A 15,942-nucleotide genomic window follows, 5' to 3' on the forward strand; every position below is an offset into this window, starting at 1 on the left:
GGGAGCACTACAGCATTTCTGATAAATATATGTGAATGACATATTGTTGATAGGAAATAATGTAGAATTTTCTGGAAAGCATAAAGGAGTATTTGAAAGGAGTTTTTCAAAGAAAGACCTCGGTGAAGCTACTTACATATTGAGCATCAAGATCTATAGAGATAGATCAAGACGCTTGATAAGTTTTTTCAATGAGTACATACCTTGACAAGATTTTGAAATAGTTCAAAATGGAACAGTCAAAGAAAGAGTTCTTGTCTGTGTTACAAGGTGTGAAATTGAGTAAGACTCAAAGCCCGACCACGGCAGAAGATAGAAAGAGAATGAAAGTCATTCCCTATGCATGTGGACATATTTTATTGTATCGACACCTCTATATATCTCTAAACATGTGGACATATTTTTCATTATCGGTTTCCGCTTGAGGACAAGCGAGGTCTAAGCTTGGGGGAGTTGATACGTCCATTTTGCATCATGCTTTTATATTGATATTTATTGCATTATGGGTTGTTATTACACATTATGTCACAATACTTATGCCTATTCTCTCTTATTTTACAAGGTTTACATGAAGAGGGGGAATGCCGGCAGCTGGAATTCTAGGCTGGAGAAGGAGCAAATATTAGAGACCTATTCTGCACAACTCCAAAAGTCCTAAAACTCCACGGAAGTTATTTTTGGAATTAATAAAAAATACTGAGCGAAGAAAGTACCAGAGGGGGGCCACCCACCATCCACGAGGGTGGGGGGCGCGCCCCCTGCCTCGTGGGCCCCCTGGCAGGCCTCCGGTGCCCATCTTCTGCTATATGAAGTCTTTCACCCTGGAAAAAATCACAAGCAAGCTTTCGGGACGAAACACCGCCGCCACGAGGCAGAACCTTGGCAGAACCAATCTAGGGCTCCGGCGGAGCTGTTCTGCCGGGGAAACATCCCTCCGGGAGGGGGAAATCATCACCATCGTCATCACCAACGATCCTCTTATCGGGAGGGGGTCAATCTTCATCAACATCTTCACCAGCACCATCTCCTCTCAAACCCTAGTTCATCTCTTGTATCCAATCTTTGTCCCAAAACCTCAGATTGGTACCTGTGGGTTGCTAGTAGTGTTGATTACTCCTTGTAGTTGATGCTAGTTGGTTTATTTGGTGGAAGATCATATGTTCAGATCCTTTATGCATATTAATATCCCTCTGATTATGAACATGAATATGATTTGTGAGTAGTTACGTTTGTTCTTGAGGACATGGGAGAAGTCTTGCTATAAGTAGTCATGTGAATTTGGTATTCGTTCGATATTTTGATGAGATGTATGTTGTCTTTCCTCTAGTGGTGTTATGTGAACGTTGACTACATGACACTTCACCAATGTTTGGGCCTAGAGGAAGGCATTGGGAAGTAATAAGTAGATGATGGGTTCCTAGAGCGACAGAAGCTTAAACCCTAGTTTATGCGTTGCTTCATAAGGGGCTGATTTGGATCCATATGTTTCATGCTATGGTTAGGTTTACCTTAATACTTCTTTTGTAGTTGTGGATGCTTGCAATAGGGGTTAATCATAAGCGGGATGCTTGTCCAAGGAAGGGCAGCACCCAAGCACCGGTCCACCCACATACCAAATTATCAAAGTAACGAACGCGAATCATATGAGCGTGATGAAAACTAGCTTGATGATAATTCCCATGTGTCCTCGGGAGAGTTTTCCTTCATATAAGAATTTGTCCAGGCTTGTCCTTTGCTACAAAAAGGATTGGGCCATCTTGCTGCACCTTATTTACTTTCATTACTTGTTACCCGTTACAAATTACCTTATCACAAAACTATCTGTTATCGATAATTTCAGTGCTTGTAGAGAATACCTTACTGAAAACCGTTTGTCATTTCCTTCTGCTCCTCGTTGGGTTCGACACTCTTACTTATCGAAAGGACTACAATAGATCCCCTACACTTGTGGGTCATCAGCCAATGTCCCTCGTCTTCCTCTCTCGGATCTTGGCCATCTTATAGATGTCCCTTTCGCCTTCCTTCGTGCCTAACCGTTGGTAGAGGTCCTCATATGTCCGACCCCTTGCTTCACCAACAGCTCGCTTTGCAGCCTTCTTCGTCATCTTGTACTTCTCTATGTTGTCTGCACTCCTATCCAGGTATAGGCATCTGAAGCAATCTTTCTTCTCTTTAATCGCCTTCTGGACATCATCATTCCACCACCAGGTATCCTTATCTTCGCTTCTCCTTCCCCTGGACACTCCAAACTCCTCCGAGGCCACCTTATGAATGCAAGTCTCCATCTTCATCCACACATTGTCTGCATCCCCTCCTTCCTCCCAAGGGCCCTCCTTAATGACCCTCTCCTTGAACGCCTGAGCTACCTCCCCTTGAGCCTCCACCACTTCGTTCTAGCGACTTTGGCATGCTTATCCCGCTGGACACGAATCCGAAAGCGGAAGTCAGCAACCACCAGCTTATGCTGGGGTACAACACTCTCTCCAGGTATCACCTTATAGTCTAGGCACACATGCCTATCTTCTCTTCTCGAGAGGATGAAATCAATCTGGCTAGAGTGTTGGCCACTACTAAAAGTCACCAGATGTGATTCTCTCTTTCTAAAGAGGGTGTTAGCTACAATCATGTTGTAGGCTAGAGCAAAGCTTAAGACATCTTCTCCTTCTTGATTCCTGATGCCATAGCCAAAGCCCCCATGCGTCCCTTCAAAACCTATGTTAGATGTACCCATGTGGCCATTGAGGTCTCCTCCTATGAAGAGCTTCTCACAAATTGGTACACTCCTAACCATGTCTTCCAGGCCTTCCCAGAACTCCCTCTTGGTGTTTTCATTGTGGCCTACTTGCGGGGCATACGCGTTGATAACATTGAGAACCAAGTCCTCAACTACCAGCTTGACCAGGATAATCCGGTCCCCACGTCTCTTGACGTCCACCACTCCATACTTGAGGCTCTTGTTGATCAAGATGCCTACGCCATTTCTGTTTGCAGCCGTCCCCGTGTACCACAGCTTGAAGCCGGTATCCTCCACCTCCTTCGCCTTCTGTCCTCTCCATTTGGTTTCTTGGACGCAAAGGATATCAACACCTCTCCTCACCGCTGCATCAACTAGCTCTCGAAGCTTCCCTGTCAGAGACCCTACGTTCCAGCTACCTAAGCGAATCCTCCTAGGCTTAGCTAGCTTCCTTACCCTTCGCACTCGTCGAGTCAAATGCGAAGACCCTTGCTCATTTTCCACTACATCCGGGCGCCGATGTAGCGCGCCACTAAGGATGCGATGACCCGATCCTCGCTCACTTGCCACCGTATCCGGATCATGATACGGCGCGCCACCTGGGGGTGACGGCCCGGCCCTTGCTCATTTTCCACCACACCCGGGTTCCGATGTGGCGCATCGCTGAGAGGGTTACGCCCCAATGAAAATCTTTTGGGTTTCATCTCCATAAGAGTGGCTGAGTTTTTACGTTGGCTCGCCAAGCCTATCACAACCCTTCTCCTTTACCCGGGCTTGGGACCGGCTATGTTGAGACAACATAGGCGGAGTTTTTGCCTAGGAAAAAGAAAAACGAGTTCAATTAACTGGTAAAAGTACTAGTATTATAGCAGAATTTCAATATGATACTATTCATAGCTGGATTTCTGTTCCTTATTTCCAACATGTGAATCAAATTGGAACTGAATCTGCATGATGGATATATGTTGTGCCAATCTACATGACCTTTTTGAAACATTTAGCTGTGGCACCATGACCTGGGAGCACGGTAGCACCTCAAGCCATAAGATCACTAATAGATATCTTCTTCTCAATTGACACTGAAAGGGAATTATAGCTACAAACCATATGCTTCCCAACTGCCAGAGGGGAAGGCGCGGTGTTGCACAATAAATCTTTCCTAGAATTCACACCACAAACCCACAAGTCATGTCCCATGCTACTCCCTCCATTTTAAATTGATCTGCATATTAGGTTTGACTGCAGTCAAACTTCGTAAACTTTGACCAAGTTTACAGAAAAAATATAAACATTTGCGATAACAAATCTATATGATGTGAAAGTACATTCAATAATGAATGTAATGGTATTGATTTATTATTGTATATTTTAATATTTTTGTTTATAAACTTTGTCAAAGTTTACAAAGTTGTCTGTATATCGCTCAGGAGATAAAATTATGGTTTCTGCTCACGTGACGCCATCACATCTTATTTTGTCTTGCAATGCCTAGTAAGGGGCACCAACAACGATGAGGTCTCTCCTCACTTGCTCTAGCTTATAGTTTCCTTTGTTCTCACTGCTCCAATGCTCTAGCTCTGGCCCGGGTTGAGCCCCCCCCCCCCCCCCCCCCCCATGGTGCTTCATTCTTCTTCAAACAAATGCCTGGGGTGCTAGTGTCCTTTGGGTCACATTTTATTGGGTACCTTGGCATATATGTGGGATTTGGCCCTCATTGGTTACATTCCATAATGAGGATACTCACACGTTTTCAAGAACCAATTCATGCTCTACAAGGTGAAAACCCTTGATTTAGCCGTCAATGATGGATTCGCAACGATATTTTACGTACTTCAGTCCCATCTACCGGTCCCTAAGCCCTAGGATGAGAAGTCTTGCCAATTTATAAAACCCTTGAGTTGGCCATCTCCTTGATGGTGTTTTGTTGGAAGATGGTCATACATTCACTCAATGAAGGACGTTGGTAGTCTTACACATTTTGACAGCTCGTTGGTTATTGCATTTTGCCCCTTTTGTAAACCGATTTGTTCGACTTTGATGCATACGTTATATTGTGCAGTTAAACTGAAGGTCATATCTTTGCACGAGTCACAGCCACACGTTCCAATGGTTTAATACAATATATGGCCAGCTTAACTTAATTGATAACCCATGGTATCCATAGTTCACTTTCATACAACTATGCGCCGGTGCATGAGCCGTACCCGTCCAACTTGTTGCATTGCTATGCCTATGCAGGTAGGTTCCAGGGCGTCATCAGTGGTGCTATTGTGTGTTTACGATACCCGAACGACAAGGATGCATCATTAGTTGATTGCCGCAATAAAAATCACTAGATGAATGAACTTGGAAGTACAATGTGCGAATCTTGTGCTTCAAACATTTCTTAAACATCCACTCCACAAGTTATTTATAAATGATGTGTGAAATTTATATGTAATTTTCTCCAAATATAGTTCCACAAAATAACAAATGTATTAAGTTTTAGCAACTGTCTCGTAGCACCATTATTAGGTTTTAGCAAGATATAAATTCTACTGCAAGACCATAACTAACAGAATAATCCTTGATCTAATTTGATAAATCTATCCTACTATACATTAAAACTGAAGGTCATATATTTACACAAGTCAGAACCATACGTTCCACTGGTTCTGACATATGGCTGGCTTAATTGATGATTTATGGTCCACTCACTGCTTGATCGTACAGTTCAATTGCTTAATAGCCACCCCTCCAGCTTGTTGCATCACTATGCAGGTAGGTTCCAGGGCGTCTTCAGTGGTGCTATTGTGTGTTGATGAAACCCTAATTACCTACCTGCAAGGCTGTACCGCCCTAACTGACTAAAACAAGATGAACTTGGAGTATAATTTATTAGATCGGCTACACACAAGCATGACATTTTAGGCATACTTTTGGTAAAAGAAATTAAAACTTTGACAATAAATTTTCAAAAATGCTTCGATCAAATAAGCAAAAATTAATGTTTGTTTTCGACCAGTCAATCAAAAAAATAAAATAACAGTTTCATTGGGTTTGAGAAATTGTTTTGCAATATAAACAGATATTCAAGATGTGGGTGTCTTTTTCTTAAGACTGCCCAAAGTAAGTGCATGTTTGAATGGCCGTCATCCATGTGTCGACGTCACTGATTAATACGGGGTGAACCTTAACCATGGGATATACAGAGTACAGTTAATGGTTCCTAGTCTTTCGGACACGATCGATGTGATGCAGCAGCTGCCCAGATATGAACGGTTACAAGTGGCACCGGTCGCTGCGTACATTAATGTGCAACTTGTGCAGCCACGCACTGCTCCACAAACATATTTGGCACTGCGGTTGCACATGCATTTTTCCTTAACAAGCAAAAACAAGCAGCTACTATAATTGTGATTTTGATGTATTGTTGAATGGCATTTCAGCCACATAATATGTGCCACTTGGTCAGAAGAGGCTACTATTCTAAAAATTGCTATATATCCGAGTGTTGACTAACAATAAAAGATCGCCTAGCCGAAAAAGCAGATCAGCTAGGGCTTTCGAAGCATGTAAGTACGAGCTGCATAATAACCCCAGTTGTGCGACATTTAGATAAAAGGAGCAGTTAGATCTTAAACTGAGCAAAGCCCCCAAAGTTAATAGACTGTACTTTCCAAGATATGTAAAGTAGAGGAGGATGCAAGCTTTTGAAATTTTGTATTCTCTCTGCATACATATATGAAGGTATTTCAGAAAAATTATGCCCTACAAAATAAACATATTATTATATTTTTGTCCATCATATCCAGATACCTTAATAATATGATCAGAAGGTAAGTATTGTCATTCATAAGTTTTTCTACTTTACATATGTAACAAGAGAAGCACACTTAAAAAACTTCTTCAGTGTGGTCACAAGCTCTACTAAATAGGCTGTGCAAACATATCAATGTCTTAGTTGACCATATCTAATTGCCGAGTAACAAAGTTGAAATATATAATTAAGAGGAAACATTAACTCAAGAAAACTAATTTCAGAAATAAATTACCTGGAACTGCTGTATGGCACAAATAGCACTAACAAACTAAATCAAACTGTGATTCCATTGTTTGGGTGAAGTTTCCTTAATTTTGTTTGACTTTTCCTTTTTCTCGGTGGTCTGCAATCTGCACAGCAAAGAAAATGATAAAGTTTACCAACGTGGTTACAAATTGCTTTATAGGACCATAAAAAAGGCAGACCAGAAGATAAGAGTAAAATAGGAAAGTATATTGAGGTCATTTCCATTACAAAAGCAGTTCGATCACCCACGCAGCTCAAAGCTGCAATAATGCAACACCAAATGCTTGCACTGGAACAGGTACAGTGAAGTAGTTAGTGCACATCAAGAATAGTTGGCTCAGTAACTGCAGTGCAGCAGCAAGAGAAGTAGAGAGATGCAGAGTAACATGTGCAATTGTGCATGTCATGTAAAATATACATCAGTTGCTCAGTCAAGATAAGAATATCAAATATCTCCTGCAAACGGGTAGGAAATTTATAGTAACTGATGATAGCTGTACTAAATATAAACTGATGACTACAACCATTTAATTTCTATAATTCAAACACAAGAATCTATTTAGCCATGACAGAAGAAATGAACTGGAAACATTCAGAATGGAGCCGACAGATAAATTTGCACATGAATACAGTATTACTACTTTGCATGGCCTAATTTATGTCTCTAAGATGCTACTCTACACTATCAAGACCTGACAGATGTTACTTTACAATATCTAAACCTGACAGATGCTACTTTACAACATTATCTACATGGGTAGAACTGATCAGAATTGCTTGTACAGTTGCACTGCTTGAACAGCTAGGACTTCTTGTACAGAATTCTGATAAGATTGACCAAGAGCTGAATGGATATGTTTTAACTCCACAGTTCACGTCCAGCCGTACAGTCACCAAAAGGAGACCAGGAACCCATCCGGACACAATCACAGTTACATAAAATCCCTGATCACTGCTATGAAGAGGGCTGAATTTTTGCGTTCATTTGAACGATGACGTCTTTGAATGCCTCACAACCATCAAAACGCTGCCCTTTATTAGTCCAGTTTAACAATTTGTCGCGAAGATCGATTACAAAATCTTTATCATGGCCCGCCTCATTCAGCAATAAATTTACACACTTCAGCAGGTATGGGCCTGTCTTGGTTCTGAGTTGACTGACAAAATGACGACATGTATCTTCACATTCAAAGATCACTGCGGACATATCCTCAATAATGTCAAGCCAGCCAAAGATGAGACATGCACCACTTAAAGCCCATCTTTCACTAGAACCTCCACGACTAGATGAAAAAACATCATTGCCAGCCTGATCTTTCCTTTTTGTCTGCCCTTCCTTTGACTCCATAACCAGACCAGTGCTTGCGTAGTGCAGAAGCACGTTACAGTCTTGCTCACTAATACAAGCAGAGGACACAAGCAACACCCCTAAAGGAACCCGTAGATGCAGAAAATTAGGGCATGAGAGAGGGACGTCTAATTGTTCTGCACCTTGCACTTGACTGACAGCACTTATGCGACAAAACTTCACACAGCGATCATCAAAATCTTTGATAAGGGAACTGACAGGGTTGGTTGACACATTAAGTTTCTCTGTATCCCGAACTGTGGGTACTCGCAGTTTCCTCCTGTGATTTACTGTACTGGTATGGTGTGCATAACTTGGGCGTCTTTTGTTGTTCCTGGCCCAAGAATGTGATAACTCCACCATATTTTTAGCTAGCAACTGGCATTCATCAACATTAGAAGGGCATAACACCCACGAAAGGTAAAATGCTGCCCTCTGAGCAAGACTGATATCGCTTATTGATTCAGCAGTTTTCTCCTCAGATAATACTTCTGATAAATAACCTTGTGAACCTTCCTGGTGAAATAGTAGAGCAGTGGCAAAATTGAACCAGGTAGGGAAGTTCGTAATTGTCAACCTGCAGCACCACAGAGCAGGAGCAATTAGCTTTGAGTTGAACAGCATGCTAAATATCTGGATATTATTGTTTGCATGTTAATAAGCATACCAAGCAGAACTGTATATGAATTTGACCAATCCTTTTGATGGTTGTTTCTTGCCAAAGTGTGACCCTTTTGGTGGTTGTGATTGTATGTTTTTCCATGAAGAGTCGTCGCTGCTTGTTTTACCCAAGAAAACCGTAACTTCTATATAAGAAACAAGATCCAAAAATCGTCTGCATGATATGGGTCCAGTTAGTATGGCAAGCAAATCCCTTTGTTGGCTTGGGAAATAAGCATGTGTAAAGGGAAATTTCTGTCCCAGTTCCATGGATATTCCCCATCCCATAGGCTCGAGAAGAAGATCTATTACTGATGATACCACTGCTGTGCAAAGTCCTAGCACAGAACCCATACCCCTGCAATCAGAAATAATATACATGAATAAGTAAAAATTGTAAAAGAAATCTCCACAAACAAGAAGCCCAGAATGTGTAATGCATTAAGACAAGATGCAGAACCGTGTGGATCCATAATAGTGCTGTGGGTATACCATTTAGAACAGGAGGAAGGAATGCTACAGAAGATTAAACAATTAACTCTCTGGTTAATAAAGTTTCCATTTACAGAAGATTAAATAACTAACAGATGATGAATTTTAATGTGATACAGAACATGAATCTGTTAATTCAGGTTTGAGGTAGTTTAAATCCAAGCTTTCAAGAGTTCACTTGGCCGTGCACATTACCCTATTTTCTAATAATGAACTTCAACTTTGCTAGTTGCAGGCTCAAGACATAACACTTTTAATTGCGCTGTGTGCAAGTTTAATTGCAAGTGTGAAAATGGTTCGAGATGCCAACTGACATAAACACAACAAACTCAGAGTCACAAACAAAAAATAGAGAAGCTAGTACAAGTATTATGAGGTGTGAAGTTACGTCGCAAGAAACCATATATGGAATAATGACCGCATCTCCAAGAACGCTGGTGGGGAGCAAACTAAGCATATTACAATCACACGCCATGCTACCCGATCATGTAATTCTTTTCTCAGACAAAGCAAAGGCCTTGTAATTGCTTCTCGTAGCATCTCTGAAAGATCATGTTTCAGAATTGATGGGTCGTAATGCCACAAATGGACCCTGCCACACACAAACCAAAAATGCAAAACAGATCAGTAAAATACGTAAAAGAATGGCAGGATTTTTTTTCTCAAATTAGGCAACAGGATAAAGGATCACCTAATGTAAGCACAGACAAGGTAAAAAAAAGTGCCAATAACTCAAGATTGTATTACTCGCAAAACAGTACAATTATTTTTATAAGAGAGGGTTAAGATCAATGTACATTTCTGGGAATCCAGTTGGACTTTAGCATATATTGCTATTACTCTATATCATGTTCGCAGCCAAAACATCACTAGAAGACAGCTCAATGTAAACGAATATCATACAACATCCTTAAAGCTAATGCTAGTACTATGTTAGTCCATGTATAACTGTCCCAAGCATACCTCGGCGGGATTGAGCCATCACTTGGAAGCACTTGATAAGATGGATGTGTTGTTACATCCAGAGAAATGGTACCCATCTCGCAACTGCTTTCTCCATCTTCTCTGTAATATGGCGAAGGAAAGAGACACTGGTAACGAGGGGATAACAGGGCTGTTTTCACAGCAGCGTGCAACAGATCATAGGAATGCCCCGCAACTGCACAAAAGAAAGCCACAATACATGAACATCAACAGAAACAAGTAACATACTGTTAACCTACAGCCTGAGGAAGTGAGAGGGCGAACACAAAATTTCATGAAGTGAGCACTGAATTGCAAGGAATGTAGATCTGAATGATTAATAATACATCAGCCTCCTAAAGTTTGTTTGAAAGTGGCAGTTTCATTTGGAAGTGGCAGCATTGCAGTCTACTGCATGCTATTCGGGGAGAACATAGGAAGGGGAGAAATCTCACCATCACGGCCCCCCAATTTCTCGACGAGGGCGGCGCAGGAGCGGACCAGCTCGCGGCAGTCCCGGGGCGAGACGGAGCTCCCGACGCAGAGCATCTCGGCGCGGTCTTCGGTCCGGGCCACTCGGCACGAGGCCGAGTCGGAGAGCGCGGAGACGGCGGTGCGGACGAGGCAGTCCAGGCGAGCCCTATCCACCTGCAAATGCAATGCGAACGCACATCAGCACCAACCAAGGCTCGCGGGGAGGGCAAGGAGGTTGGGGGGAGGGGGGGATTGCCTCCTGTGGGTCGAAGCACATGAGGGAGAGCGCGGCGTCGAGGACCCTGGTTCCGGAGGAGGCAGGGGCGGCGGCGCCGGGGTTGAGGGCCGCCGCGAGGGAGGAGACGTTGGCGGAGAGCGAGTCGCCGGCCGCGGAGGAGGGGCCCGCGCCGCCGGGAGGGCGGGCGAGGCGGGAGGCCACCTCGGCGAGCAGGTGCGTGAGGTCGTGTAGGGGAGGAGGCGCCATTTTTTTGGGTTTGCCGCCCCGACGGCGACGTCGACGGCGCGCAAAGGTAGAGGGGGAAATCCGAAGCCTGGGAAGAGAGAACGGCAAAGTGGGCTTTTGTGCTTCGGTTTAGCTGGAGATGGGCTTGGAAGCCCAACTGCCCAGGTGCGCGGGCCATCTCTCGAGCCAACTCATCATTTGCCTGAAGTCCTACTTTCGTGCCTTAAGCGTCATATATATGCTACTAGCAAAAAAGCCCGTTGCAACGAAAAAATAGATTTCCATTTTGATTCTGACCGAACCCTTCTCATGCATTGGTGAAAGACGACAACTGGTCGAGCAAGGCGTGCATTTAATGTGTTCTGATAACATTTGGCAAGCTTATGCATGGTGCTATACGTTCTTCCCTGATGGGAAAAGTTTTATACAACGGGGATTGCTGCTGTGTGTTGGGCGATATGGTCTTGTCGCAATAGAGCTACCTTCGAGTTTAAACCACTTACAAATCATTTTGAATGTGTCTTTTCTGCCTGTGCTCTAATGTGTTACTGGGCAAGACTGTTGAAGCAAGATGGCGTGGCCACCATGAGGGACGGGGCAAAGATGCTGAAGGAGAACGCGTCGATGATGATGAGAATCTGTGCGGCGAACCATGATGAATCGGCATGCCGATTTGTTGAAGATGCTACCCCATGGTTTAGCTAGATGTTTGAATTGCTTTCCCCCTGTGCGGGAATGGACTTTTGTTGCTCAGCTGTTGCGAGCCATCTATCTTGTGTTCTTTTGGGGCTTTAGGTCCTGGATTCTAGCTACTGAGATTAGGTGTCGTCGAGTTTTCGCCCCGGTGAGTAATCTCGATGACGGAGTGCTCACAGTGGGTTTCCCGGCGATGCGTTGGACTCACTTCCCCTTTTCTCCTCTCTTTGGACTGCTGTATTTCCGTTATGTTGCAGTAATGGAAAAGGGTAATCCCCGGTTCAAAAAAAAGCGTGTGCATTTACGAGGCAGCACCAAGACGTGAGGCCACGCCACGCCTCACACACACCTCATACACGTAATCCATGGGATGACGGCCCAATACTAAATGGGCAGACATTGCCACATGAATCAAAGCATGATTTGATTCAATATCCCGCAGGTCGTCACTGGTCATGTTCTCTTCTTTGAAGATCAACTTTGCCCAGCCTATTCTTGGAATAATTTTTTCCCACAATCCCGCTTAAGTTACAGCCAATCAGCCATGAAATATTTTGGTCTCAGTCTATACCATCCCATAAATATTTTCATGGTCCGGCTTAAATCGGAGCCAATCAGCCATACATGCTCCACACATCATCCTGTTTTATCATAATATTTTTCCTTCATTCAAAGGGGCTTATTAATTATGTAACCGCGGACATATATAAATTGGTGAGATCCAGTGTAAAACAAAGAGGTGAGACTATTGATTAATAAGTGAATCATGTCTTTTAGCACAATAAAAGCTAGGTGAATTGGTTGAACCCTTGTGAACCGAAGGGAGGCCATAAGAGTTTGATCCTCCATGGTAGCATTTTTTGGTTTTGGCCCGGCGTGGTCCAGTTCTATGACCCCTGAAAAAGGCCCAACAGGGCTGCTCCTTAGTTTAGGCAAAGGACGAGGAGTATGTATGCGGGCGGACGGGAGTACCATCGCGAGCGATGGATTTACATAATCGAACTACGAAACACCGCTTCTTTTTAGGCAAAACGCTACATGCAACGAAATGATGTATGGAAAAAATAGAGAAACGAATAGTCCTTTATTATTAGATATAGATTTTGTTAACTGTCCAGGTCACGGCACTAGGTAGAAGAAGGACCGGCCCATGTATGTTTTTATTTTGTCGGGTTTGTAGGTTCTTTCGTTTTTTTCGGGTGGTATTTTTCCTGTTTTGCACCGTTTTCACTTGTTTTTTGGTTTATCTTTTTTCCCTTTTTTGTTTTTTTCACCTTTTGTTTCTGTTTTTCTTTTCTTTTTTTCTTTTTGTTTATATTTTCTTATTTGTGGAAGTTTTCAAAACTCATCAACTTTTCTCAAATCCATGAATTTTTTCAAAATTATGAGATTTTTCCTCAAATTTGTGAACCATTTTCAAATCTACGAACTCTTTCTCTAACTTGCAAACTTTTTTTCAGAATCATAAAACTTTTTCAATTTTTGGTGAATTTTTTTTCACAATCATGGTTTTTCTCAATTTGTTGAAAAAGTTTTCAAATTTACGAACTTTTTCCAAAATGGTGAACGTTTTAACTTTTATGCACTTTTATATAAGAAAATGTGAACTTTTTCTAGATTTAAGAACCTTTTTTTCTAAATTTTGTGAACTTTTTCCGAATTCGCATTTTCAGATTCATGATTTTTTTATGAAAAGTCGATGATCAATGACTGGTCAATGGTCAATGGTCGTGTTTAAACAGAGACCAGCAACTAGGAGGGATCGAGCGACCCGAGCGAGGCAATCGCTATTTTTGTGCCGCGGCCCATTAAGGCGTCTGCTTAGGCGTTGGTTGATGTAGTAGCGTTGTAAGCGCCATATAGGAGCTCCCATCATTTTCCCATCCTTACTTTGTCTAGGCAAAAATGCCTCACCTTAGATTGCAATTGATCATATGTCTCATCTTTGCTTCGTCTCTAGACAAAATGGCATACACTTAATTTGATGATGTATTTTTATCATATGATAAAAATGTGAGGGTATACAAGATATGTAAAAAATCAAAATGTTAGTAGCCCATGCAATCTTGTATGAATGCCAAAAAATGACCAAAAACTAACCTGCGTAGGAAAATTCTGAACGTTACAGAAAGACAAGTATAATCATAATAGTCTACTGTTCAGCAGACTAAAACATAGCCTAGTGGTGGAAAGGGGCTGATGCCTTTCCACCCACCCAGGTCAAAGCATGGTACTTAGAATTTGGGTTTGTTGCAGCAATTACTATAGGGGGTTCCCTTAGAATCTTTCTGTTAAAAAAGTTTAATGTTTAAATTTCAGCCAATTTTGAACAAGGAGCAAAGAGAAAACAAGATTTCAAACTTTATCAAAATTTGTTCAAATTTGAACTGCCCAAAAAACTGAAAAATACAAAAAACAAGTATAATCATAGTAGACTAATGTTCAAATTTCAAACCAATTCCGATCGTTATCGTGGATGAGAGGGGGTGGGGTCGACGAGCGCTAGATGTGGACGCGGTGGGGGCGCGGGAGGAGAGGGAAGGTTTCATGCAAAGGAGCTCTGGACGTGGGAGGAGAGGGAAGGACGCGAGACGTGGGAGGAAAGAATAGTCCGTGATTTATTCGCGGTTTGTTCGCGCTGCTTGCAGTGACTCTTCTGTCCTTTTTCATGGGCTTATCTTTTCCTCCCTCGATTTCAACCTCCACCAACACCTGTAGTGGTTCTTGTGGATACCTAAGTACACATATGTATCCACTTGAGTTAACAAGCCATTCATACATGGTGAAAAGTCACACGTGTTCAGAAATAGAGTCACCTCGGCTCGTAAGCTTTAGCTTTTGTCAAGGGGCCAATGGATATTGTTGAAGTACTCAGTGACGTAGTTGGACTTGAGGAGGTGATGTCTGAGGGCCACATGAGTATCACATCATGACCTCGACTTAGATCCATATCTTGATTTTTTTTTTGTAATCAACTTCTCAAGATCTTGATCCTTCAAAGCCTAACATATAAGCTAGAGCATGCTTCATTTGAGTTCCACATAAGAACTCTTGGGGCTGCATGCACTTTCCTGATCACAGTCGCACCAAGCGCCAATTTTTCTGTGAGTGAGATGGTCCTCCTCAAGCTCAAAATGCATTCCCAGTCTATTGTGGTCAAACATACGTGCCTGAAGATCTCCTTCAAGTTCTTTGAACCTTTCAAGATTGCAGAGCATGTCAGCCTTACAGGTTGGAGTTGCCACCAGACGACCATGTGCACCGGTCTTCCATGTGTCGCAGATCAAGCCGTTCACCGCTAAGCTATAGACGTGTCTTCTCTGAGCTGCAGCCACCTGATGGCCTTACAACGGCGCCTCTGTTCCTCGCTTTATATCCTGGATGATTGCCTCATAAAAAAAGGGTAAAAACGCAGTGGTGCAGATCCAGGTGCAATTGTGGCCTCTACCACATGACTCCGCGATGTGGGAGGAGTACGAAGGGCTACACCATTGTTTTTTATTGGTGCAAATCTGGGAGGGATAATTGTTTCAAGGAGGGAAGGATGTCACAGTTGTACCTACGATTGATGATGTTCTCTTGAATTAGAAGGAAGGCGAGTGGGACTCGCATGGAAGGGAGATGAATGTGTGTTGTGTGTGTGGCCCCAATCATGATGCGTAGATGATATAACCCAGCCAACGTACTGAACGAGTTATGCCATGATGAGAAAGTAAAATCTTGCTTCCAATGGTCTCTCTATTTAAAAAAATAAATCAAAATCAATTTTTCAAAAATCTAGAAAAAAAAAATCTTGCATGTTGTCACCGACGTACCCCACAAACGCGCAAAATCTCAATTTGGAAAACTTTATATTCAAAGCTACACGAAAACGACAGACGTGTGGATTTGAGTATACACGCTTTCAAATCTTCAAAATATACGGATTTTTTGTAGCATGCATCATTGGATCCATCCACGGAGTTTTTGAAAACTTGTACAATGTGGTACTTTTTTTCAATAATAACGGGGTCACTAGAGCTCAGGAGTCAAAAGTAACTTTTCGAACCTCCCATCCCTTATCT

At 42.5% G+C, this 15,942-nt stretch overlaps 1 protein-coding gene across 1 annotated transcript; it reads right to left on the reverse strand.

Moving 5' to 3' along the window:
- Window positions 1-7,361: 7,361 nt before the first annotated feature.
- On the reverse strand, window positions 7,362-11,266 carry LOC109755533 (uncharacterized). The gene is made up of 6 exons (XM_020314428.4): window positions 10,976-11,266; window positions 10,701-10,893; window positions 10,246-10,441; window positions 9,671-9,874; window positions 8,798-9,148; window positions 7,362-8,707 (listed from the first exon to the last, which is right to left on the reverse strand). Exons 1-6 carry the CDS (start codon window positions 11,201-11,203, stop codon window positions 7,738-7,740), a joined length of 2,142 nt encoding a protein of 713 aa, XP_020170017.1. The 5' UTR covers window positions 11,204-11,266; the 3' UTR covers window positions 7,362-7,737.
- Window positions 11,267-15,942: the final 4,676 nt, after the last annotated feature.

This window comes from Aegilops tauschii, chromosome 7 (assembly GCF_002575655.3).
Source record: "Aegilops tauschii subsp. strangulata cultivar AL8/78 chromosome 7, Aet v6.0, whole genome shotgun sequence".
Lineage (NCBI taxonomy): Eukaryota > Viridiplantae > Streptophyta > Magnoliopsida > Poales > Poaceae > Aegilops > Aegilops tauschii.